This window comes from Natrix helvetica, assembly GCF_964273705.1.
Source record: "Natrix helvetica genome assembly, chromosome: 9".
Taxonomy (NCBI): domain Eukaryota; kingdom Metazoa; phylum Chordata; class Lepidosauria; order Squamata; family Natricidae; genus Natrix; species Natrix helvetica.
The window spans coordinates 10734522-10761314 of record NC_138560.1 but is presented as its reverse complement, the minus strand read 5'-3'; the positions used below and the strand labels follow the sequence as shown (position 1 = coordinate 10761314).

Here is a 26793-nt window from a genome sequence, read left to right as displayed (position 1 = left end):
AAGCCAAACTCCTTTTGGCTTTGAGCTCCGGAGCACTGCAGAATCATGTTTTATGTATAGTTCCAGTGATTATGTCTCATGTCTTTAATCATTTATCCCTTTCAGTCACATTAAAAATGACGGTATGGTGACGATTGTTGGAGGGGTTCCAGAGGTAGCTAAGGCTTTGGCGGTGACCCCTGCTGTCAATGCTAGTAGGAATGTTTATGCCAGGAGCCCACAAACTCATGCCTACTGCTTCAGTGACTCCAGCCAGCCAGCCACCTCATTTTCTGTTTTCCCCTTCTTCTTTTGCCCTCAGTCTTTCTCAGCATGAGGCTCTTCTCCAGGGAGTCCTTCCTTCTCATTAGGTGTCCAAAGCATTTGAGTTTCATCTTCAAGATCTGGCCCTCTAAAGAGCAGTCAGGGTTGATCTCATCTTGTACTGACTGGTTGGATCGCCTTGCAGCCCAAGGGACTCGCAGGAGTTTTCTCCAGCACCAGAGTTCAAAGGCCTCCATTCTTTGGCGCTCAGCCTTCCTTATGGTCCAACCTTCACAGCCATCCATTGCAACTGGGAAAACCATAACCTTGACTATATGCACTTTTGTTGGCAGAGTGATGTCTCTGCTTTTTAGTCTGCTGTCTAGATTTGCCATCTAGTCCAAGGGAGCAGGGCCTAAAAGGGGTTAAAAGCTGAGGACACCCTATAAAAATCTACAGATGAATGTTGCATCTTAAGAACCCAAAATATCAAAACGGGGGTTCTTAGGTTCAGCATCATCATCACAACACTGTTTGTCATTAACCCAGGATATACAGTATACTCCACTGCTGATTATTATGCTGAGAAGACAACGTGAATAGAGCACCTAAAATGGGGAAGTATTAAGGAAGAAAGAGGAGGAAGTGATACACTCTCTGAAATTTATAATCCAAGACCACTTTGCAGGAGCTGATAAAATCTGCAGAAATCTGATTTAGTGTGTGTGTGATGTGTTTTGGGTTGAAATTCATCCCTTATCCGTCTGTCTAGCTAGCTAGCTACACATATATGTACATAAAGTCATACAGCGTCTAAGGTAACAGAAATACTGCTGCCTTAAAACAAAGCGTTTCACTAACCTGCATTGACTGTGTGGGACAGGAAGCAGTTAAATAAGGAGAGGAAACTACATGGTTTGCTTTGAGGCTTTCATAGTTCTGTTACATTAATTCATCCCTCCTCTTGGGCAGATGGACACAGAATGCCTAAAAAGCTGCAAAACGTACAGCATGGGCATTACACTGCTGCCATATTTTGACTTCACAAGTTGGTCTTTCTGAGGATGCCTTCTGTGTGTCTGAAAATGCCAGAAAGCATTACTCCTAAAAGAAGGCACCCTTTATTGGAGCAAGCAGCCACAAAAGTCCCTTTGATGTTTATGTTATTTACTGCATTTCTATCCTTCTTTTCATTGTTTCCATTCATTCATTCATTCATCCTTTAATTCATTCATTTATTTTATATGCAAGCTTTTTCTTTCAGGAATTAAAGGCAGTGTGGGGATGTCCTTTCACTTTAGCTTCCTAGCAACTCCCCGAGAGGAAGATTAGGCCAAAGGCGCTTCCATGGTTCAGGATAGAGTTGAACTGTTTACATGCGAACTCCCCCTCGCCCCCTGTGAGATTAACGTCTGTTTTGAAAGGCAGATTTGCATGATGTTGGATTGGCAGGACCCCAACATAATTTCAATCGGATTTGAATGCGTTTGGACCAGATTTGCTTGAAGGATGTATGTGCTGTGCTTTGGACAGAATTCAAAACTTTGTGCCTTGAAGTCTGAAGTGAATCACTCCATTCTGTCTCTTGATTTTGGTCTATCAGTAGAAGCAGGTCTTCAGCAGTGGCCAACAGGATGCAGCAAAGGGGAGAGAAACCCGTTGAGGACAAATGGGGAAAATCAGAGGCTAGCGGAAGACCACATGCGGTGGAGATGGAAAAATCTCAACCACAACCACCCACAGCCCAAGCTAAAACAAAAGTGTGACATCTTCAACAGCGCCTCTCCTTGCTGGCAGTCAGTGTTAATAACGTTGGGGCTAGGTTTTGACTTCCTCTTTCAGAAGGAACCATAGATGGATGGTTTGTATGTGGCAAGTCTCCAGTTCAGCCCTAGCTTCCTCCAGTTTGAAAGATAAGGGGGTGGGCAAGATTTACAAAGAGGTTAAACATGTTCACATGTAAATCTCGAGTAGGGTTGGCTGATATATGTAAAGGCTGAACAGATTTTTTTTTTGAAAATTGTCCTTTGATCAGTGGTGAAATTCAAGGTTTTTTTACTACCGGTTCTGTGGGCGTGCCTTGGTGGGCATGGTGTGGCTTGGTGGGTGTGGCAGGGGAAGAATATTGCAAAATCTCCATTCTCACCCCACTCTGGGGCCAGCCAGAGGTGGCATTTGCTGGTTCTCCAAACTACTCAAAATGTACGCTACTGGTTCTCCAGAACCTGCTGGATTTCACCTCTGCCTCTGATAGTTAGATTGTCCTTACCATTTGGTCAAGTTGTTGGGTCCATTTGACCTGACATCTTGTTTAGGCCTGCTGGAGAAATTGCAGGAGTAAATCGGTCCCCGGAGAACATCTGCCAGATAAAGGGGCTTCATGTCTATACCCAGTGATAAATAATCACTTTCTAAGTGCTGTTTTTGCGTGCTTTGCCTCAGAGCTCGCCTGGAATTTCTGGCTTTCAGTTCATTCCTAATAAAAGTACTTTTCTCTAAATATATGGAGCTAAGGATTTTTCTTTCCTAGGAAATGGACAGAGACAGCCCTGACATTATCGTAAGACTTCAAAATTTCCTATATAATATAGTAAATCCATACAAGTTAGAAAAAGTTAGGATACATTATGAGCCTCGGTGGCACAGTGGTTAGAGTGCAGTACTGCAGGCTACTTCTGCTGACTGCTGGCTGCCTGCAATTTGGCAGTCTGAATCTCACCAGGCTCCAGGTTGACTCAGCCTCTCGCCCTTCTGAGATGGGTAAAATGAGGACCCAGATTGTTGGGTGCAATAGGCTGACTGTGTAAAGCGCTTAGAGAGGGCTGTAAAAGCACTGCAAAGCGGCATATAAGTGTAAGTGCTGTTGCTATTGCTATAATCCATTTTGCTGGTTTTGGTCCCTGCCATAAAAGTGAACTCGCCAGGATTTTTCTCCTGCTGTAACCGAGAAAGCTTCTGCCAACCAGACCCAATCACTTTCAGCTAGATGAGATAGAGTGAGCGGGTATCAGATATTTGCTTGTGTTCCAGGACCCCAGGCTCTGTTTGCACTTGGGGCACTTGGCTATAGAACGGGGGGGGGGGGTATGTGCCTGTATTTTAAGTAAATATTATACAGAGAAGGCTCTTTATAGGACTCTAAATATTTACTTCTTCCTATTTTATGCCCATTCCTTTTTCAAGAATAGCACAGTGGAACAAAGTGTCTGGAACTAGAGGCACATCTGCTCTCCTGTTGTCAAGTGCGAATATGTTGGAGTTCACATTTGAACCTCTTGCGAGTGTGATTTGGGGGTGGGTAGGTAGAGGGATTTTTACCATGACGGTCAAGCAGCCCCTAAGGACTCCTCTTTCCTAAGGACTCCTCTTTCCAACCAGGTGGAATTTTGGAAAGGGGATCTGGTGCGACCCTCAATAAAATGGAGTTTGACACCCTTGTTATAGAGCGTGAGTTTATATATTTTTCAGTCCCAAGCTGAAGAATACAAGGCACAGGCATGTTATGACAGACCGGGTTTATCCTAGCAGCTATTCTTTTCAGGCGTTTCAGGTTTCAGACATGCAGTTGGACTCACCTCGCTGATGAAGTGGATTGTTGAACTCTTGTGAAGGTCTTGGATGTTAATAAGCATAATAATCCATCAGGGCAGACATTAATGGCTGTTGTGCTTTGATTATGGCCATTTGCCAAGACATTTGGGGAAGCAAACATAACCCCCCCCCCCATTTTATTCTCTGAGCCACCCAATGCTCTTAAGGAAGAGCAAAGGCTCTTAAGGAAGTGATGAGCTCAAGACCCACCAGCTCAGCTTGTGCCTATGGATTTCTACCAGGACTCAGGAGTCTGAGCTTAAGGCTTAGCCTCTGACTGCCTGCTTTCCCTGAACCCATTTCTACCATAGCATTCAGGTTGTGGTGCCTTGCAGAATAACAATACAGATTTAAAGGAAAGGGGATGAAGATCAGTAGATGAATCTATTTATTTATTTAGAATATTTGTAGTAAATCATCGAAATTCTCAGCTTGGTGCTTCTAGATTAGAACGGTTGCAGTCTAAGAATCTTTTTATTGGCTAAAGACGGAATTGGAGCAATTGCTGGAAAGTTTGTGTGTGTAAGAGAGAGAGAGAGAGAGAGGATACACACATGCAGTATATATGTACAGTATATATATATATATATATATATATATATATATATATATATATATATATATATATATATATATATATATATATATATATATATACTGTACATATATATATATACACATACATACACACACATACAACATGTCTGTCTATCTATCTATCTATCTATCTATCTATCTATCTATCTATCTATCATCTATCTATCTGTCATCTATCTAATCTATTATCTATCTATCTATCTATCTATCTATCTATCTATCTATCTATCTATCTATCTATCTATCTATCTATCTATCTATCTATCTATCTATCGTACACACACACACACAGTATATATGTACAGTACCATGTTTGCCCGAAAATAAGACGGGTCTTACCGTATTTTCTTTTTACCCCCAAAATAAGCGCTTGGCCTTATTTTCGGGAAGGTCTGATTATTTTTGAGGTGCAGGAGGCGGCGAGCATAGTCACCCTATGGATGTTGCTATGTTGCAATATTTTTGGGGAGAGCTTATATTAGCGGATGCGCTCAAAAGCCAGCTTGGGCTTATTATCCAGGGAGGTCTTATTTTTGGGAAAATAGGGTATTTCCCCGAAAAGAGGCAACTGGATTCTGGTCCAGAAAGTCCAGTTGCCTTTTGAAAAAGCACCTTTGGGACAACCATGACCTGGATGATTGAGAATTTCCATAGACATCCTGCTGATGGGCTTCACAGAAGAAGCTGGTTGACCTTTGTGGGACTAGAATGGAAGTCTTGAATAGATCTTTAGGTACTGACTCCGTAGAATTCCTCTTATTTGTTATACTTTTCTTTAATACATCTTCAAGTGGGTTCTAAAAATTGCCATCACTTATGATGACCAGAAGGCATTAAGACTTTAGGTGGGAGCTCACATTATTAGATAATGCACTTTTTTCAAAAGGAAGGAAGGAAGGAAGGAAGGAAGGAAGGAAGGAAGGAAGGAAGGAAGGAAGGGAAGGAAGGATTCCATATAGAGAAAACTAATCCTTCTCCCAAATATTGTATCACCCTCGTTGAAAAGTTTCAATTAGATGTATGCCTAGTCGTCTTCCAATTTTGACATTCTAATTTTAGTGCTAGACAGGCATCTCATTTTAACATGGAGGCACATCTGGTTGTGAGGATTTCTACTTTGCATTCCAGAGCTGATTCAGTGCAGGCACAGTGTTACCATATTAATGAAGACATAATTGGTGGCTTTTAGGAAAAGGCCGTTTTGTGAGAGAAGTCACTTTTCTGAAAAGAGAGGGGAGAATCTCCAACACCTCCATTTCCACGAAAGTAAAAACCTATTTAAACTGCAGTGTCTCTGCATGCTAGTTTGTGTGTTCTCCAACACTGCTCTCGTTGCGCTTCTCTGCACACTCACTGCCCTAACGGGAAGCTTACCTAACACTATTGATTATTCAGGAGTAATCAAAGATCCACATCAGGCTTTTCCAGACCAACACCCTCTAGATATGTTGGTATTGGACTGCAATGCCAACGTATCTAGAGGGAATCAAATCAGAAAAGAGCAACTAATAACATTTAAGCAATTTGACTAAAAAAAAAAAAGTATAACTATGATTTCACTGAAAGTCTATGGCAGTGATGGCTAACCTTTTCCGGACTGAGTGCCCAAGCCCATGTGTGCCTAAACCTCCCAAATGCAATGCGCGCCCCCTGGCATGCTCCCTGCATGCATCATGCACATGTGTCTGCACCCCCCACGCATGCACACACAGCCCCACGCATGTGCCTTCCCCTGTGCATGTGTGGCAGGGACCTGAAGACCAGCTGGCTGGTGGGAGGCGCGCATGTATGCGCAGCAAAGCTGAACTCACGTGTGGCACCCGTGCCATAGGTTCACCATCACGGGTCTATGGAGATTCTCAAATATCCAGGTCGTGGCTTTCCCAAAGGTCACCCCCCCACCCCAAAGGCAACTGGACTAAATTAAAAGATCCATATGGAACCCCCAAACCCAGTTATGGAGTGCCACAGATTCTTCATCCCTGAAATATGCATGGTAGGATGGACAAATAACTGCCAAAAAAACTGGAATTTCTTTGTTTTTCCTTGAAGATGTTTGGCTTCTCATTCAAGAAGCTTCTTCAGTTCGGTTCACTCAGAACGGAAGTGAACTGAACTGAAGAAGCTTCTTGAATGAGAAGCAAAAAATCTTCAAACAAAAGAAAAAGGCCAGTTGCCTTCTTTTTTTTGGGGGGGGGAGAGTGGGTCAAAAAAGCACCTTTGGGACTATGATCGAACTGAAAATCAGAAGGAGTGTGATAGCACCTTTTCAGATCAAGAGTTTTTCTGTTCAAAGGCATCAAATCAGCTTTCATGAGCTACATCTCATTTCATTCAGTGCCTCGTAGGAAAGCTGATGCCTTAAAATAAAACGTAAGAATTAATTAATAGTCAAAGTCTGAAAAAGGTGCCACCAGACACACCCCCAGACTAACAGCTCTACCTCCTACAATGTAATTGTCCTGGTAATTGGTGGCTCAAATAAGTACGTTCTCCACTTTTTTCTTCTTCACTGGAAAATATTAGTAATACAGTGCATCATGAACTGATTAGCTTTTTAGCAAGAGTAGCAGTTTCCACCTTTGAGAAATTATCCCCAAATTAAGGGACCTTCCTCCTCGTATGCTTTCAACACCTCCCCCACCTCTTTTTTTTAAATTTTTGCAATGAGGTTGCTCCCTCTAGCGGTTAACGGAGGAGTAAGGAAGCAAAAAAAAAAAGCCAAAAAAAAAAAAGATAAAACTGTTGACTGATGATGTCATGACCTTCATGGGAGATGTTATGACCTCATTGCTTGCTTTGGCTATAACTTCAGGTTGCATAGAGGATGTCACACCTTCCAATACTCAAAACAAACAGAACTGAAGGCATTGACTTGGCTCAGATCCCTTTCACTCTAGTAGGTTATCCTGTTGTGGGCTTAGAACTTCTCGTGTTGGGAAGTATTCAAAGATACAGACTCCTGTAAGCCGTAGATGAAATTTGTATGCTATATATGGTGAAGTCCTGGGAATAAGTGCAAATGCTCATTCACACTGAATTTGGTTTGCATATCACTGTAGTGGTTGTTATTAACTACTACGGCTAGGGATTCTTTTCACATTGCTTCCGTAAACGACCGCAAGCAAATATTGACTGTTCTTTGAGCGTATCTGTTTTTCAGTTGACCCCAGCATTTGGCTAACCTTATTTCGTCTACATTAAGCAGGGGTGTCCAAACTTGGGAACTTTAAGACTTGTGGACTTCAACTTCTAGAATTCCCCAGCCAGCCATGCTGGCTGGGGAATTCTGGGAGTTGAAGTCCACAAGTCTTAAAGTTCCAAGTTTGGACACCCCTGGCCTAGATGGACTTGAAAAACGGATTTAATTATTGCCTGAAATGCTTAAGCGAGTTACTGAGTTAATGAAGGGAATGTAAATATATCAGACCTAAATCATTTTGAGGGATGCGGTGGCTCAGTGGTGAAGACACTGAGCTTGTCGATCAGAAAGGTAGACAGTTCAGTGGTTCGAATCCCTACGCTGCGTAACAGAGTGAGCTTCCGTTATTTGTCCTAGCTTCTGCTAACCTAGCAGTTCGAAAGCATGTAAAAGTGCAAGTAGAAAAATAGGAACCACCTTTGGTGGGAAGGTATCAGTGCTCCATGCACCTTCGGCGTTTAGTCATGCCAGCCACATGACCACAGAGACTTCTTCGGACAGCGTTGGCTCTTCAACTTTGAAATGGAGCTGAGCACCACCCCCTAGAGTCAGGAACAACTAGCACATATGTGCGAGGAGACCCTTGACCTTTAAATCATTTTGAGTGCCCCGACTGAGTTTGGAACAACTATTTTGTATTTTCGGATGGACTGTTCAGCTTATTTGTAAAGGATTTTGAGCTTAAAAGAGGATTGTGGACTTGACACACAGTAGTTCTAAACTCACTTTGACTGAGGAAGCCTATTTGGGCAAAACAGCTGTTTCAAGCTCAAAATGAGGTGAAGGATTGAGTTAATCTATTTGTTAGGTTTACACAATATACAGAACTGTAAAGAAATAAAAACCAAAACTTTAACTTAGCTGAGAGGGCTTTACAGCAGCTGTATCTGAACTTGGTTAAGCTGCGGAAATAGCAGCCAGTAAAACACAGTCCCCTGTGCTCTTATGTAACTTCTGATGTTTTAGGATGTCAGGTAAGAAAATATGCAATAAAATTGGGGCAGCTCTACCTACTGTGTGGGGTCATTGCTGTTTGCTTCTCAAAGAGTGAGAACATTACTTTTCTTGATCCATTGCAGACAAAGAACTGCTGTGTTATAGGGAAGGATATAGCACATACTTTTATTTTAAAGTTGGTGCTACAAATAAATTTGCCATACAGGTTTTCTGTTGTGGCAGAAAGGACTTGCCAAGTCTTTTTTGGGAGAAAAAAAGGCACCTGGTTTAATTTAATATATATGTTTGTATCAGTATCTATCTGTCTTCTTCTTCTTCTTCTTCTTCTTCTTCTTCTTCTTCTTCTTCTTCTTCTTCTTCTTCTTCTCCTCCTCCTCCTCCTCCTCCTCCTCCCCCCTCCCCCTTCCCCTCCCCCCCTCCTCCCCTTTCCCCTTCCCCTCCTTAAATTGGATTTACTGATAATTTGATAATGGAAGCAGACAATCTGCCTTTTTTCTGGATCATCATTTTTTTGGAGTATCTGTAATAATTAATCCAAGCATTTTATCCAAAGCCTCGTGTTGTTTTAGGTAATCTGTGTTCAGTAGCATCTCACCTATTCAAAACTCCAGCCTATTTTTGCTCAATTTAATATATATATTTTTTAAAAAAATTAAACATAGGAACTGATGCCTGTTTATAACCTTTAGATAAATTGGCCTTAAATGGATATCACCTTGAGAGCCGATTGTCCCACTTTCATAGAGCTTTAAAAGAGTCATGTTTCTTCTGTTTCATTTTCTTCTGCTTTATTTTCCCTGGCTTTTAATTGATTGCCCACTCTCCCTTAGTGCAACCATACGTGAGAGGTTTCAAGTGACCAAAAGTGGATTTTAAATACATTGGGTGTGTTGCTTTATCATTGCTTTTGGCACTGCTTTTTTCTGCAAACTCTATTTTCCTTGGAGGTCACAAAAACAATATGTTTTTGATATATTCAGATAATACTTCTGTGTCACCTAAAGGGTTACATCTCAAAAATTGAATATCAGAAAGGACTTCCCGCCGAACACAACTGACTTGCCAACCAAACTGAAATGGTTGTGCATGAGAGTGGGAACAAGGAAATTGTTTTCAGATTCATTGGTACATCATAATTTTCTTTTGTATGGATATGCTAGCTCATATGGGATTCCCAAAATGGTCCTTAGCATCCTAGCTTAATGGGATGGTTTTTTCTCCCTTGGACAAGTGGACACATTTTGAAGCAAAGAAATGGATGGCATCTAATACCTAAACTTTCAAATGTGAATGACTTTCAACTCAAAAATGATCAGTTGAATCAGTTACAGACTCCCTGGTCTTGTTTCAGAAGGCTACATTGAGTGTAGACTTAAAAATAATTAATGCAAATGATCACAATTCATCATTTATATGAGTCTAAGCATTCAGGCCAAATGTCTTTAACTCAAACTAGAGTAGAGTAGAGCAGAGTAGAGTAGAATAGAATAGAATAGAATAGAATAGAAAACAGAGTTGGAAGGAATCTTGGAAGCCTTCTAGTCCAACCACCTGCCCAGTTAGGAAACCTTATAACATTTCAGATAAATGATTATCCAGTCTCTTCTTAAAAACTTCCAGTGTTGGAGCATTCACAAATTTTGGAGGCAAGTTGTTCCACCAGTTAATTGTTCTAATTGTCAGGAAATTCCTTCTTAGTTCTAGGTTGCTTCTCTTCTTGGTTAGTTTCCACCCATTGCTTCTTGTTCTACCCTCAGGGGCTTTTGCAGAATGACTATTTAACTAATCGAGTATCTCAACTCAAATAATTCATATTGAGGCAATGATCCTTTATTATGTTATAGTTTACACTGTGGAGTCATTCCCTGTGGGGCAAACAGAACTGTCCTATGGGCTTCAGTGAGTTCAGAAGTTGTGGGTGCTTCATCTCTGGAGACTTTTAAGAAGAGATTGGACATCCATTTGACTGAAATGGTACAGGCTCTCTTAGTTAAGCAGGAGGTTGGACTAGAAGACCTCCAAGACCCTTTCCAATTCTATGTTCAGTATGTTTGTTGTTAGTTGTGAAGTCGTGTCTGACCCATTGTGACCCCATGGACAACGTTCCTCCAGGCCTTCCTGCCCTCTGCCATCCTCTGGAGTCCATTTAAGCTCACACCTACTGCTTTGGTGACTCCATCCAGCCACTTCATTCTCTGCCGTCCCCTTCTTCTTTTGCCCTCAGTCTTTCCCAGCATGAGGCTCTTCTACGGTGAGTCCCTCCTTCTCATTAGGTGGCCAATGTATTTCAGTTTCATCTTCAGGATCTGGTCTTCTAAAGAGCAGTCAGGGTTGATCTCCTCTAGGACTGACTGTTTGGATCGCCTTGCAGTCCAAGGGACTCGCAGGACTCTTCTCCAGGCCAGTATGATTACGGCTGCATTTTGACCATATTGTGCTGTGAGAAGCATTGGATGATTCCCTCCTTCTGAGCAGTCTTCTCAAGGCATCAATATGTTGCATGCTCAGCAGTTTCTAGTCTTCGATGCATGGACAGAACAGTCCTGTTAATTTATGCCTTTTTTTGTTCCTGGCAGCTAAATGGACGTAAAATTTCCAGGCATCCAAGATTTCCAGACAGTGAGCAAAGCGAGAGTTGCCTTGTGCCTAAAGATTTTTTGTGGTTTTAGACTTTTTTTTTAAAAAAACTTTTTTTGGATTTTATTCCTTGCCTTCTGCTTCAACTTGACTTGCTGTTTCAAAATTGCTTTCTTTTTAATCCACTTTCCAAAGCGATCAAAATTTTATAGGACTCTTTTTGGTTATATCCCATGTGGCTTTAGAGGCATTCTGTCACCTGGGCAACTTTGAAAAAAGCTTGTGGCAAAACACTTATGTATTTTGACAAGAAAAGTGTGTGGATCTATATAGCTAATCTTTAGGAGCTAATCTCTAATTCTTTTTAAATGCAATGATATATATTGACTCCTGAGCCATCAGCACCCCAATTACCTTTTGAATCTTCTTGCACTTCTGAGCTGCCAGTGCCAAAGTTTCTTAAATGAGCTACTTACATTTATTTATCTTTTCTTTGAATTAAGATGTTTCGAGATCAAATTCAGAGGGAGACGATCTCTAGTTCTTGTTTGGGAAAACACACAGACACACAGGCACACAGGCACACACTTCTGAAATGATATAGGGTCTCCTGCTTGAACAGGGGGTTGGACTAGAAGACCTCCAAGGTCCCTTTCCAACTCTGTTATTCTTTTTATTTATTTATTTATTTATTTATTTTATTGTTTTAATTAAACAAAAAACACACACAAAAACATTCTTCATTAAATCTTCCAGAAAGCATGTCGATTGGTTACAAATAAATTTCATGCGTTACTACAATCATTCTTTATATTTCATTCATATTGAATTGTACATTTTAAATCAAAAATCTTTATACCATCAAAATGCCGTCATTCTCATTGAACTATATTTGTTTAAACGTGCTTTTGTCTAGAATCATTTATATTTATATTATAATAAATCTAGACAGGAATTCATTACTAGAATTTATAAGTACCCAGGAGAGATTACATCTTTATAACAAAATCTAAACAAAAAAAATATATATTAATAAAATTAGTAACTCTTTTCCCCAGGTCCCATATTATAGTTTATATCCAAATTGTTTTTACCAGTTAGAGCAACTCTGTTATTCTGTTATACAATTTATTCTTGAATTTGTCAGACATTTTTCCTGGTCTGAACGTATCTCAGATAAAACACTTGTGGCTCCTATCACGGCCAATTTATGTAGAGGGAAATATGTGGGAAATGTTGTTTTTTTTAAATCCAAACCTTCCTGCCAAAATTGAGTCTCAGTCATAAATTTTATGGGATGAATTACCCAGTTTTCAGCTGTCATCCTAACCCCAAGGTAAAGTGAATCTTCTATCAATTCCAAAAAGTGTAATGTGAAATAAGTCAACTCTTAGCATCCAAGAAAGCGGTGCCTTGTGATTGTTGCTGGGTAAAATGTTTAATTTGAGCTCCAGATCTTGTTCACCTTGTCAAATGCTATTTTTATTTGAAGTGCATTTCTCTGATGAGCATCTGTTTTTGTTGTTTTACAGGTTGAATTAAGCCCTTGGCAAAAATCATTTTAAAAAAAGAAGCACAAACACCATTAGAGCCACCGAAGATCAATTTTGCTGTAAGTATTCCCCATTCTCCTGCCATTAGGTGGAGCAGGTGTGTGTGTGTGTGTGTTGGGATGTGTCTCTGTATAATACACACACACACATTCACACCCTACTTGTCTTAAAGTTGGAAAAATCAGGATTCTTGTTCTGTAGAGATGTTCGTTGAAACATGCTTAATCTCTTAAATGAATTTTACCAACATCCTTTCTCTTTACTTTCAGTACACTTAGAACTGCTGATGAAGTAGTAACATCCTCACAGCCCAATGTTTAAAACACATACCGTAGATACATACAGACAGATTTTGGGAAAGGTTATTTTAATGCAGAATAAGTGCATTAGAACCTGCAGAAGCAAAAGTAGCTAATTTTAGATCTTTCCTCAGAAAACTTGTTAGGGCACTAAAATTGCGATTTTCTGACTAATATTGACAATACTGTCTTGGACATTGGGGTCTAGAAGAACAGATTTGGAAGATCAGAAGTGATCCATAAGACACCCACTGCTCTGTCGATGCTAGATTATTTTCACTTTGCCTTTCTTATTGTCCCCACTCAATCTAACTGGGATGAAAAAATAATCACAATGCATATTCCCTTATTTGTAAGAACATGAAGTCCGGTTTTGCTCATCAATTGAAGAAGAAACATAATATTTCCTTGATAAGTGGGAAACAAAAATAAAGGAAAAACTGAAAAGCAAAGTTGTGCCTTTCACCCACAGACACAATTCCTCCTACCCAGGTCTATTTTTATGGTAAGGAGCTAGCGATAGTATTTACCTCTTTGCCTTTGTCATACAAGAATGAAAAGAAAACCCACAAAAGCTGCTGAAAAAATTGGCAGACCTCTGTACAGATAGTCCTCGATATCCAGCCACAATTGAGCCCAACCTTTCTGTTACTAAGTGTGATAGTTGTTAAGTGAAGTTTGCCCCATTTTATGACCTTTTTGCCACAGTTGTTAAGTGAATCACTGCAGTTATTAAGCTAGTAACACAGTTGTTAAGCGAATCTGGCTTCCCCATTGACTTTGCTTGTCTGAAGGTCACAAAAAATGTTTGCACGACTTTGGGACACCACAACTGTCATATTTCGTCAGTTGTCAAGCACCTGAATTTTGATCACAAGGCTATGGAGATGCTGAAATAGTTGTAAGGGTGAAAAATGGTCATGTGTTCAGTGCTGTTTTAGCTTCGAACGGTTACTAAACAAACTATTGTAAGTCAAGAACTGCCTGACTAGCAAGGAGATACTTACGCTATAGTTGTAGTAATAAAGAAGGGTAGGCCAAAGTGAATGTTCCTGGTTCTATCTGAAATATATGTGGGATTCAAAGAACAGAACATGTGTGTTGTAGGCAAGCCACACCTGTAGAACTTCACACCTGCGATTGCCGGTGTTCCTCAGACCTGTTCTTTGAAAATTTGGCACCAAACAACTAATTCGCACAACTCTGTCAAACTATTTACTAAGACTGTATTGCTATTATTCTTCTCATCCTTCCTATTACATTATCTCCTCCTACTTACGACTATAACCTTGTTGCTTGTTATCTTTATTTTGTTTTATTTAGTTTCCTAGTATGATTTGATGGCTTATTTAGTATCCTATGACTATCACTAAGTGTTGTATCTTAGGATTCTTGATGAATGTATATATTTTTTTATGTACAATGAGAGCTTATGCACGGAAGTCAAATTCCTTGTGTGTCCAATCACACTCGGGCAATAAAGAATTCTATTCTATTCTATATTTTATAAACGGTTGGTGATAGCACTGGCGCTTTGTTAAGAAAAGCGTACCTCTGCACTGGGGAAAAAAATGGCAAGCTGAGATGATGGGCTTTTAGGAGCAGGGTGCTGTTCCACCAGTTCTGATCAAAAGAAAATCTGCTTTTGTCCTCCACAGCCTGAGGCCTTTTAAGTGTGGTGGACTTGAAATTCAAGCAACTGTGAGGGAAATGAGGGGACTCGTGAGGGAAATGTGGGGACTCATGGGGGAAATGAGGGGACTCTGTGGGGACTCATGGGGGAAATGAGGGGACTCGTGACTCGTGAGGGAAATGAGGGGACTCGTGAGGGAAATGAGGGGACTCGTGAGGGAAATGAGGGGACTCGTGAGGGAAATGAGGGGACTCGTGAGGCAGTGGCCTCCAACCTTTCTAGCTTTGTGGACTGGCATGGGTGGGAGGATGGTTGCACGTGAGCGTGCAGCTCCATTTACGCGCGTGGCAGGCACGTGCATCCTCCGCTTACACAAATGGACCTACATGTGCTTTCCTGCCACTTCTATGGTCCAGTTCTGAACAGACCACGGCCCGTGGGTTGGGGATCCCTGTCATAAGGGACAAAATGCCCCATAAACTGGCCTTTGCAAGCTGTCTGCAGTTTGTTAAAAGCAAGCAACCTGTCTTTTTTTTAAAAAAATATTTTATTTTATTATAAAAAGTAAAATACAAAACAGAAAAACAAACAAACGAAAAAGAATACATCCAGCACTAACAACAACAAAGCTTATAATTATTTGTAAGCAACGGGGAGGAGAATTTATCTGGTGTAGGGTTTCCTGCCTGAGCAGGGGGTTGGACTAGAAGACCTCCAAGGTCCCTTTCAACTCTGTTATTCTATTCTATTCCATATCATTCCATTCCATTCTATCATTTTTTATTTTTTCTGCAGCATCCTGTGGGGGTGGATTCTATGTGTTTAATGTTAAATTTATTTGATACTTGGATCATTTCCCCCCTCCTTTTTCAGTACACCAATCTTTTTTGTTGTCGGGTTTTGTTTTGTTTTTGTAGAGAGAATGGGTTTACAGATTTCTCCATGGAGCTTCTATCAGTGACACATCCTAGCCTACCAACTGGCAATTGCTCAGATAAATGATTAGAAGCCATCATTTTCAGAACAAAGAAAGTTTGCCTTTTAATCAAGGTTAGATGATTTGCCTATCTGCTCTACCATTGTGCCTTCCCACTCTCTTTCTCAACCTGAGGGCGTATCAAGTCTTTCACATCATGCATTGCTTGTCCTAAATTATACCTCTGACATTTGCATTCAAATCCTTATAGTTCCTACTGCATACAATTATTAGTCTTTCTGTTGTGGAGGACCAGAGGTTATGTGGCTGGGATGTCTGCAGATGAGACAGAGAGATAGAAGTTTTGGTGTCTTCCCTCTGCCTTTTGGGGTTCTTCTTCTTCTTCTTCTTCTTCTTCTTCTTCTTCTTCTTCTTCTTCTTCTTCTTCTTCTTCTTCTTCTTCTGCTTCTGCTTCTGCTTCTGCTTCTGCTTCACCTTCTCCTTCTCCTTCTCCTTCTCCTTCTCCTTCTCCTTCTCCTTCCTCCTCCTCCTTCTCCTTCTCCTTCTTTTTCTTGTTTTGGCATTGAATTAAAAGCAAGCTCTCTTCTGCTATCAGATAGCTTTACTCCCCTATTTCATTGCTGTTAAAAGGGGGAGACCTGCTGCCTGTAACTGACTTTAGAGGCTGCTGTTTTTCTGACCAAGGCTTCACCAAATCATGAAACAGACTCCTTGTCCCGAAGAAACCCCTTTTTATTTGGCTAATGTGAATTCCTAGCATTCACATCCAGCAAAGTCCCTGCAGTCTTTCAAGGGTAAATTGCAACCACAAACCTTATCAGTCCTTGGATAGTTGCCAGGCCAACAGGTTCCAGACACAACACTGTATAAGGAAATACTTGGCAAGGAGTCTCTCAAATAATCAAATCTTCACATTAATGGACAAATTGTCTCCTGCAAACACCACTCCCCTTTCGCTCCTATTTATTCCCTTTGGGAAGGGCCATTCATCATCCATCTGTGGCCTTACTCCCAAGTCGACCCTTGTTCCTTAGCTGTTTGCTTCGTCTGGCAACTCTGCGCATGCACACACTGGGAACAGGCTCCAGCTGTTCTTCAGCCCCACTTAACTCCGACTCCGAAGGCAGCTGATAACTGTCGGATAGCCCTGGCCCCCTCTCTGCCTCTAATGCAGAGCCATCATCAGAGCTTTCCCCAGACTCCAGGACTGGCCCATGTTCCTCCCCAACCTCCTCACTGTCCGAATCTGTCGCCAGATCCACTAGCCTCTGCTGGACCACAACAATATTTTCAGGGAGGGCTTATTTTAGTGCATGCGCTCAAAAGCCCAATTGGGTTTATTATCCAGGGATGTTTTATTTTCAGGGGCACAGGGTACTATACAAACTAAAAATTGTTACTGGATTGTCATTGTTTTTAGCTTTCCTACTTCAAAGGAAAAAAAACCCCACCCCGTCTATATAGGAATTATACTCGGCGCAAAAGTCTGTAGAGATTCTCAGTCACCCAGGTCATGGTTGTCCCAAAGGTGCTTTTTTTCAGGAGGCAACTGGACTTCCTTGGTTTTTCTTTGAAGACGTTTCGCTTCTGATCCAAGAAGCTTCTTCAGCTCTGACAGGACAGTGGGGAATGGAAGGATTTATACTCCTTGCAGACAGCTGGACATTTGCATCCTTTTAGAGGGTCCTTGAAGCACTTGGAGCCTCCTGAAAAAAGCACCTTTGGGATATACTCAGCACAGGACTTTTGCCGCAGAAGTGGCAGGTTTAAATGCCAGCATCAGCAGAAAGTTTTGAAAATACTGCAGTCCGAAACCTGAAATGGCTGCTAGATGCGTCAAGCATTTGCTTCAAGAGAAGTCGCCTTTCTTTCTTCCCTAAAAGCAGGACTTTCTGATTATGCCTGCAGTGGCTGTAGAAGGTTGGCATCGTAAGGCTTGATAAGAAATATTCTGAGTCTTATTGTTTTTGGAGATCTTCCATGCAGTTTTCTGTCCCCCCCACCCTCCCTGTGTTCCTTTATGCAAGTCTCAAAGAACATCAGCTTCTTCCTCTGTTGGCCAAGATTTCTAATGTTAAGCAGACAAACACATTTTCTTTCCCTGATAAATGCAAGTACCAAACTATTAAGCCACTTCGCTTGCAGCTGCTGCAAAGAAGGGGGGAAAATGAGTTTAATTTTGTTAAATCAAATGCAATATGTTGTTATGGTGATCGTGTACAAATTGGGGTCATCTTGGCTACACATGCTTTCTGGAGTACATCTGCTGCTGTGTTTATTGATTTAGGGTGCTTTTATTTTTTAAATAATAACATCAAGAAGTATCAGTAACAACGCAACTCCAGGATGTCTACTTAAACGGCAGCCAAAGAACTGGATCCTTGACATGCATATCCAAAAATTTCACCTGCTGGTTTGAGTGGGATAATTCCTGACTTTGGTATAGAGTTCTAATTGTATGAAGACAACTAGCATGCACAACTTTTAAAAGTTGGGGGAGATCTGAGCAGTAGTTATATTGCTGACGTTCAGGAAGAATAGCAATAACACTTAGACTTATATACCGCTTCACAGTCCTTTCTAGGTTTTGTAGCCAAAACTGACAAAAAACCCATCACGAATAGTGTTTAAAAATGACCAGTCATTACAGGATTATCTTTAACAATATTTTTATTTATTTATTTATTTATTTATTTATTTATTTATTTATTTATTTATTTATTTATTTATTTATTTATTTATTTATTTATTTGTCACTCATGTACAAGATAACGGGAATAAGAATAAACAGGAATTGGAACGCAGGAAATGGGGACAAATAAATGGGGACAGCAGGACAGGGCTGGTAGGCTCGCTGGTGCGCTTAAGCATGCCCCCCCCCCCTTGCGGACCTCTTAGGAATGGGGTGAGGTCTACGGTAGACAGTTTAAGATTGAAGTTATGGGGGTTTGAGGATGTAACAACAGAGTCAGATAATGTATTCTAGATATAGAATATATATATATACATATGTTGTATTTGTACTGATAAATAAATAAAGGGAGACTAGTATAGATCTATTTCGAGCTAATTAGCTCTCATCAGCTAGCCATACCCTTACTGGGATTTGAACCTGGGCTGTATTATATCTTAGGCAGGAGTCTTAGCCACTAAGCCACAGGCTCGCCTCCTTATCAGTTGAGCCAGGGAAATAGGTATGTATTTGTGTTACAACCCCTGGTATGCCTAAATATGGGAGGAAGGTCACTATTCTATGTATATAGAATGTATACAGAATGTTTATAGATATAGAATATAGAATCTATGGGTATGTAGATATAGACAGTTGATGGCCCTCTAATAAAATGAAGGTGCAATTCCTTCAAATAGCATCTGCAGTTTAAACCTAGAGCTTCTGTCCTTTTCACCCATTTACTGAGCCTTTCTTTGCAGATTTGTGCAAGGTAAGCTAGCTGTTCATTGTTGATGTTTTTGGCATTCTGCCCTGGGAACTAGCTGCCAACCTATCTCCCACAGCAAGAGTAGAGAACAAGGCCTCGTGTTCAGTCCCACTCTTTAATTTCCATTTACCTCCATATCATTGTGGTTGAGTTTGCACGCATACATGAGAAGCAGTCTTCTGCACAGACTGGGACTGCGGTTTTTCAACCTGTCCTGGATGCAGACAGATGTTCTTGAGTCCAAGCAAAGGTGAATGTACTGTGAGGGGATGAGGGGATGAGGGGAGGCCCCCAGCAGGATGCATGAAAGTCAGGAAAGAAGAGAAAGGAGTGGGCTTCTCTGTGCAGCTTCCCACCCCCCTCCAAGTCTGCTCTGTCACAATGTCCAGCCAACTACTTGAAAAGGTCTCAAATCTCTTGCCTTTTTGACAGCTTAAAGTAGAACTGGGAATGGCAGTAACTGAATGTGTCCCTCTCTTTTGTTGTTGTTTCAGAAAGGTGAGCGGTAACATCTCCCAAGGCCTCTGACCATCAAAGGGGGAGAGCAGGAAGACAAAAGAGAGAATTGCACGCACAGGCTCACACAGACAAAGCTGTGGCCTGCCGTGTATGTGTTGTTGTTTTTCCCCGCCTCCTCAAGCCAAGGAAAGAGACAAGAGAGGGATTGGTTGCAAGATGAACACGGGAGCCTCAAGTTTGCAAAGGTTTTCATGAGAAAAGAACAGGAGGCACTTGCTGGGCTGCTGCTTCTTGTCTTTGAAGGCTTGCCACGGTCCAACGGCACTGCAATGGCTCGGTTTAAAGCTTCAGCACAATTCACAAGGAAAATATTTGGACTGCAACTTTTGGACCGTTTTCCTGCTTTGAAGTAGTTTGTCATGTTTTACCAGTGTGAACTCTGTTGACCCACATCCCCACCCCACCCTCCTTTTCCCCCTACTACTTCAGGATCCCCCACCCCCTGAATCAAATAGCAACTTGTGACAAATCTTGACTCTACATTGGCTCTTGGGCAGCTCTACTTTCACCTCCAATGCAAGCCAAGCAAAGACCTCCCTTTGCTGTAAATGAAGCCTGGTGACAGTTTCCTGAAATAGCATTTCCAACCCCCCCCCACACACCTCCATCCCTGTTCCCCCTTTCAAAGGCCATGGATCCTGAACAAAGCAAGAGGAGCACCAAAAAGGGGGACGAGGCTCCGAGGAAGAGGCTCGTCAAAGGACAAGCTTTTCAAAGCAGCGTCTCCTCCATGACTCCGTATCCCAGCAGCTCTGCTCTGCTGCCAGGTTCTCCCCTCCATGATGTTGCACCCCAGCCGCGTTTCTCAAGGGAGGAGGCCCAGGAGAAGGCGGGACAAGCCCAAGCCAAGCATCCCTCTTTCGAGCATCCATCCCATGTGGCCCAACTTCAGCAGCACTCGTTGTCACCAGCCTACAGGACTCCCCGAAAGCAAGAGCACCTTCTTGAAGGACCTACTTGGCAGCTTGTTGATCCAGCCAGACCGGTTCCTTCTGGCTCATTTCCTTCTTCTGCACTCCCTTCCAGTCGCGGTCAGATCTTACCATCCTGCTCTTCGGTGTCTACCGAAGAAGACAAGCCCCCTGTTCAAAAGGTCTACATCCCTCGTAGTTTGCAGGTTTCTTTGAAGCCATCTGAAGAAGGGCACAAGAAGGAGAAGAAGCCGCAGAAGCCAGGCAAATACATTTGCCAGTACTGTAGCCGGCCTTGTGCCAAACCGAGCGTCCTCCAGAAACACATCCGATCCCACACGGGCGAGAGACCCTACCCGTGCGTCCCCTGTGGCTTTTCCTTCAAAACCAAAAGCAACCTGTACAAACACCGAAAATCTCATGCCCATCGCATCAAAGCTGGGTTATCTTCGGGGACTGCTACAGAATTGTACCCTTCCAGCTTGGAGGTGGAGAAGATGGGTGGGGAGGAGTTTGAAGAGCCCACCGAAGGAGAAAGCACAGATTCCGAAGAGGAGACCAGGAGCACCCCAGGCCATTTGCTGGAACTATCAACCCGGCGAAAGCAAACCATGCTGTATGGGGCAGGAAGTCAAGGCTCAAGCCAAGAAAGCTGCTCTTTCCCCCACTCAAGCATGTCTCAATCCCTTGACGACAGCAGTGCTTTCGTAGAGCCGTCACCTGACCTTGCCCAAAGTCATAAATCGGAAGAAACCCACACTATCAAACAAAAGCTTGCCCTCCGTCTAAGCGAGAGGAAGAAAGTTATCGAGGAGCAGGCTTTCCTTAGTCCTGGTAGCAAAGGAAGCACCGAATCAGGCTACTTCTCAAGATCGGAGAGTGCAGAGCAGCAAATCAGTCCACCGAATACCAACGCGAAATCATACGCAGAGATCATTTTTGGCAAATGTGGGAGAATAGGTCAGCGGACGGCTATGTTGGCCGCAACCACCACCCAAGAATTCCCCCCGGTATCGTCTGAAGAAAAGCTGAGTACCGTCCCTTTGTCTGTGCCTCGGACACAGGTTATTGAACATATCACCAAGCTGATCACTATCAACGAGGCGGTGGTTGACACGAGTGAAATTGATAGCGTTAAACCGAGAAGGAGTTCTTTATCTCGACGGAGCAGTATCGAATCTCCAAAGCCTGGCTCTTACAGGGAGTCATTTCAGCTGGACATCAAACCTGGTTCCAGTAGCCAACCAGATACATCCAAGCCATTGACATCCCACGTTGAAAAAATGAAGCCTGAACCATCCTTGTTATCGTTCCAACAATCCCACAGTGCCACGGAGACAGTGCCTCTTCTAAGAAGCCAGTCTATGCCTTCAGCTGTATGCACTACGAGTTCTTCTCACTCCTTTAGAGGTAGCTATTCTTTCGATGACCATATTGCTGAATCAGAGGTCTTAAGCCGCAGTCAGATGTCTTCCCACCCCCGGATGCTAAAACGGCAGCCAGCTATTGAGCTACCGTTGGGAATGGAGTACACCTCAGAAGAGGTTGGCGCAGCAGGCAAAGAAAGCTTTTCCAGGCCTCCAGAAGAACAAGAGACCAAGGAGAGTGAGTTGACCAAGAAGTCAAGGAAGGGCACCAAAACAAAAGGATTTATGTATGAGTGCAACATCTGTGGCGCTCGGTACAAGAAAAGAGATAATTATGAAGCCCACAAGAAGTACTATTGTTCAGAACTTCAGATCTCAAAGCCTCATTCTTCCACTTCCTATACGTTGTCCGGAATGGAGAAAGGGTTGATGGAATCTGACCCAGGGCCACAAGTGATGCATTACAAGCTGGGAACTAGTTTAGAACTGACTCCACTGCGGAAGAGGCGGAAAGAAAAGAGTCTTGGTGACGATGAAGATCCACCAGCTTTTGAGCTGACTGAACCCTCCTTTTCTAGAAGTGGACCAGTGACTCAGTTTATGGGGTTGAAATCCAGTGATGTGGCCTTGAACCTCACTTCCAAGTCTGTGAAGCCAGCAGTGGATCCCACTCAATCTGTGCCTCTTTCCGACGTTACTACAAGTTTTCATCCTAGAACTGCAAATCCCCCATTTACTCCGGAGGGCAAAGAGAGGAGAATGACCTCAAAGGAGATCTCTGTCATCCAACATACAAGTTCCTTTGAGAAGTCTGACTCCATAGAACAGCAGAGTAGCTTAGAAGGAGAAGAAAAGCTACTCTTGCCTTATGCCTCCCAACCAGAGGTCCAACTTGGCCGACCAACTCACTCCCTTCAGCCAAAGCTTGTGCGTCAACCTAATATTCAAGTTCCTGAGATTCTGGTCACTGAAGAACCTGATCGGCCAGAAATGGAACCAGAACCTCCACCGAAAGAGCCAGAAAAGATGGAGACATTTCAGTGGCCACAGAGAAGTCAGTCTCTCTCCCAACTTCCTGCAGAGAAATTGCCACCCAAAAAGAAGAGGCTACGGCTAGCAGAAATGGCCCAGTCTTCTGGAGAATCCAGTTTTGAGTCCATCAGAAGCCCAAGTCAGGAAAGCAGCATCTCCCACGCTTCTAGTCACTCAACTTCCTTTGAGCGAGAGGAAACTGTTTCTCAGTCCTCTGAATCCCACGGTAAACCTCTTGGCCTTGGCCTTGGCCTTGGCCCCCACATGTTAACGGTACCGAGTTCCCATCTCCACCACCATCACCATCATTCCCGAGAAATGAGGAGGTCTGCTTCTGAACAGACACCCAATGTCTCACATTCCTCTCCCATGTCGGAGATTCGCAGCAAATCATTTGACTACGGGAGCTTGTCTTCGTCTCCTTCTACGTCCCAAACTCCAACCACCACAACTGCTCCGCCGGAGAGGAGAAAGTGCTTTTTGGTTCGCCAGGCATCTCTCACCAGGCACCCAGAGCATGAGCCAGACTCTGCCTCCAAAGGAGCGGCTGAGACCGAGGATTCGGTGCAAACTTCAACTCAGTCTCCCGCCGCAAGCTTGCCACCTCAACAGCTGCCTTCCTCCTCCTCCTCCTCCTCTTCTTTCTCTTCGCACAGAGGGTACCCAGCTGACCAGGATCAGCCCAAAGACTGTCCCGAGTCCTCATGTACATATCCCTACACTGAAGCTCTGCAAGTGGTCCACCCGCCTGTCCCTCATTTAACCCTCCATGAAAAACAGTACATGGGCCCACAAATCTCTCTCTTACCATTCCAGCACCTTTTGCCACCTCTGGAGCATTCGGTCGAGCTTTTCTCCACCCAGACCATGGCAGACATCTTCTCCACTCAATATTCCATCCCTCACGTCCCTCATTCCTTGTTTCAGAGTGCGGCCCTCCCTCTCCAAGAAGCTTTGCTGCATCCAGGCCAGTTACACATTGCCCCTCCGCTGCTGTCGCACCCAGCTGATATCGTCATCAGGCAGAGCCCGTCGATCTTGCCCTTGCATTACCCAGGATCCTCTCCGTTCCCTTCTGCGCTGTTCCTGCCTCTTCAGTCACAGCTGGCTCTCCAGCTGCCGAGCGACATTGGTGCCCACTTGCCCCATCTCAAATCCAGCCTCTCTCCTGAACTCGGAAGCCGTACCTTCTCCCCGTCTATAGATTATGGCACCGAGAGCCGCTTGCATATTTTAACTCAGCCGAGTAGCCCGTCTGCATCTATCTCCATTTCTCAGTTGGTGGTACCCGCCTGTTCGGAGCCTGTGGTATCTCTGGTTGTCCCAGTTCGCATTCAGGCGAACATGCCATCCTACGGAAGCGCAATGTACACCACTCTTTCCCAGATCTTAGTCACTCAGTCACACTGTAGCGCCTCTTCAATCCTACTGCCAAAATTTGAGGACTATCAGACCAAGGGAACCCTGGTCTGCACTGCAAATGTTCACAGCATGGGTCTTGATTTGGCACAAATGTTCACCGAGGAGCAGAAGACCTTGATCCACAGTCCATACCTACAGCTGCCGTTTTCTCTGTCAGAAAGGAAAGGCTACTTTCCCCTGGGCCCCATGTCCAAAAGTGTCTTGGATCTTGAAGGGAGCCCATCCAACGTCGGAGGAAGCAAGAGGATGCTTTCTCCAGCCGGGAGCTTGGAGCTCACCATGGAAACACAGCAGCAGAAACGGGTGAAAGAAGAAGAAGAGTTCTCCGAGGCAGAAGAGAAGCTGGAAATAGGGACGACCTCCAATACAGTAGAGGAAGGGAAAAAATGTGATCAGACCACAGCCAAGGTGGAAACGCTCCCTGATCTATTGTCTGAACAGTCAGAATTCCCCAAAGGCCAGGATGCCTTAAACCTGGTCTTGCCACAGTTGGAGGCCTCCAGCTTTGAAGTCCGAAAGGAATGTAAGCAGCCAGTGGGGAAGAAGCCTGAGAGCAAGCACGCTCCCGAGAAAGTGAAGGAGGAGGATTTGAAAGAACCAGCAGAAGACTTGGTGGCAAGTCCTCCCAGCTCAGCATGTTCCTCAGAGGTTGCTCAAAGCTCCAAGAAGTCTCAGGACAGTGCAGATGTTAAGAAGGTACTTCTGTTCCCCAGCCTCCACACAACTACTAATGTCAGTTGGTGCTATTTAAATTACACAAAACCAAACCACAGCCAGCAAGTTGACCACAGTTCCTCGGTGTATGCCAGCTGGTGCATTAGCCTGTATAATCCCAACCTCCCCGGTATATCTACTAAAGCCGCCCTGTCACTCCTACGCTCCAAGCAAAAGGTGAGCAGAGAAACCTACACCATGGCTACTGCTCCACGTCCAGAGACAGGGAGGCTTGTGCCCTCAAGGTCCAGGAACCCCAAAATGTCAGAGGTAAGGAAAATCACTTTTTCCTTTGGCCCTCGTCTGTTTGTTTAAGGATTGGACAGCAATTGCGGCCAGGCTCCAAAGAACTCGCTCAGCATGTTATACAGCTGAGTTGGGTCAAGGCTCCTAGAACTGGCTCCCAAAAGCAATGCTGGCTAGAGGTTTTGGAGGCTCTCGGCCCAATGTATTTGAAAGACGCCAGGTTGGAGAAATCTTGAACCCCAACGTGATTGCGTTAAAATAAACTGGTGTCAAAAAAAGACAACACACTTGTATGCATTGGGTTCTCCAACAGGATTGCTTTTTTTCTGTCCTTCTCCCACATCTGGTGCCTTTGAATATGTTGGAGCTGCAACTTTCAGACTTGCCAATGATTAGGAAACGTCACAGGAGTGAAGTCAACAGTTTTGAAAGATTCTGCTTTGGGGAAGGCCAGCCTGATCCATTTTATAGCCTTCTCCTGTGCAGTCAGCCCAAGGGATGGGCTGCTGATGCTCCTCCTCGTTGGATTTTGCTGCCCAGATCAAATTGTAGAATCGATCCTTGCCATGGAAATTGCATTAAATGCCTTGCTTCCTAGTGCTGCCGCCACCATAGTGCTGAGACATTTGTAAGCTGTCTAGTCCCAACACTGTGAGTGACCAGTGTGTGGAAGCCTCCTCTGTGTAAGTTGCTAGATTTCAGCTAGTGAATTTTACTATTCCCCACAATGAAATTAGTAGAAATAGGCAAGTTAATGTATCTCCCAGTTCAGAGAAAAATGTGTGCAGCTACTCCTGAAGTCAGTTCAATTCATTTATTTATGACAATTCACCATGGCCGACTCTCCACGGCTAACTTGCTGGGGCCAACTCACTGCAGTACAACTAACCATGGCCAATTTGGCACTTAGACTTAAAGCCCTCTCTAAGCAGTTTACAGAGTCAGCCTCTTGCCTCCAACAATCTGGGTCCCCATTTGACTGACCTCATAAGGATGGAAGGCTGAGTCAACCTTGAGCCGGTAAGATTTGAACTGCCAAAATGCTGGCAACAGGCAGTCGGCAGAAGTAGCCTGCAGTACTGCATTCTAACCACCGCGCCGCTACAGCTCACAAGAGTTGCACTAATAGCATAGAAATGGTGGAATGGAATCATTAAAGGGTGCGAGGGGAGGGACAAAAATGACAAAATGAAAATAATTTTTGTTTACTTTAAATAATTAAATTGAATCGTTCAATTGCCCTGCGCCACAGTTGTCCCACAGCGAGTTGGCAATGGTGAGTTGGCCACAGCGGATTGTCCTGTTCCGTTTATTGGGAGGCAAGCTATCGCACAACGGTCTGGCGGATACAATGGTTGGTGATAGAAGTCATGGAAGACTCCCCAAAACTGGCGCTCCAAGTAAATAAATGGCGACTTATACAAAACGAGCATGGACACTTTTCAGAAAGCTTTACTGTTCTTGTGTAGTATGTAAAACCAATTACACGTTTTAGCAATTAGATCGATTCAAAGCCAGACAGATCATTGATTGAAGCTATCTTGAAGTGGTTG

At 43.4% G+C, this 26793-nt stretch overlaps 1 protein-coding gene across 4 annotated transcripts in view; it reads left to right on the top strand.

The window, feature by feature from the left end:
- The window catches only part of HIVEP3 (HIVEP zinc finger 3), a 187383-nt gene that overhangs the window by 131987 nt on the left and 28603 nt on the right, over positions 1-26793 (top strand). For 3 of the 4 annotated variants that reach the window (XM_081962304.1, XM_081962305.1, XM_081962306.1), the window contains 2 exons: positions 12700-12779; positions 19524-25264. In XM_081962304.1, coding sequence (XP_081818430.1) covers positions 20180-25264 — 5085 coding nt within the window. In that variant the 5' untranslated portion in view covers positions 12700-12779; positions 19524-20179. The remainder of the gene's footprint in view (positions 1-12699; positions 12780-19523; positions 25265-26793) is intronic. The other variant, XM_081962307.1, reaches the window with a different exon arrangement.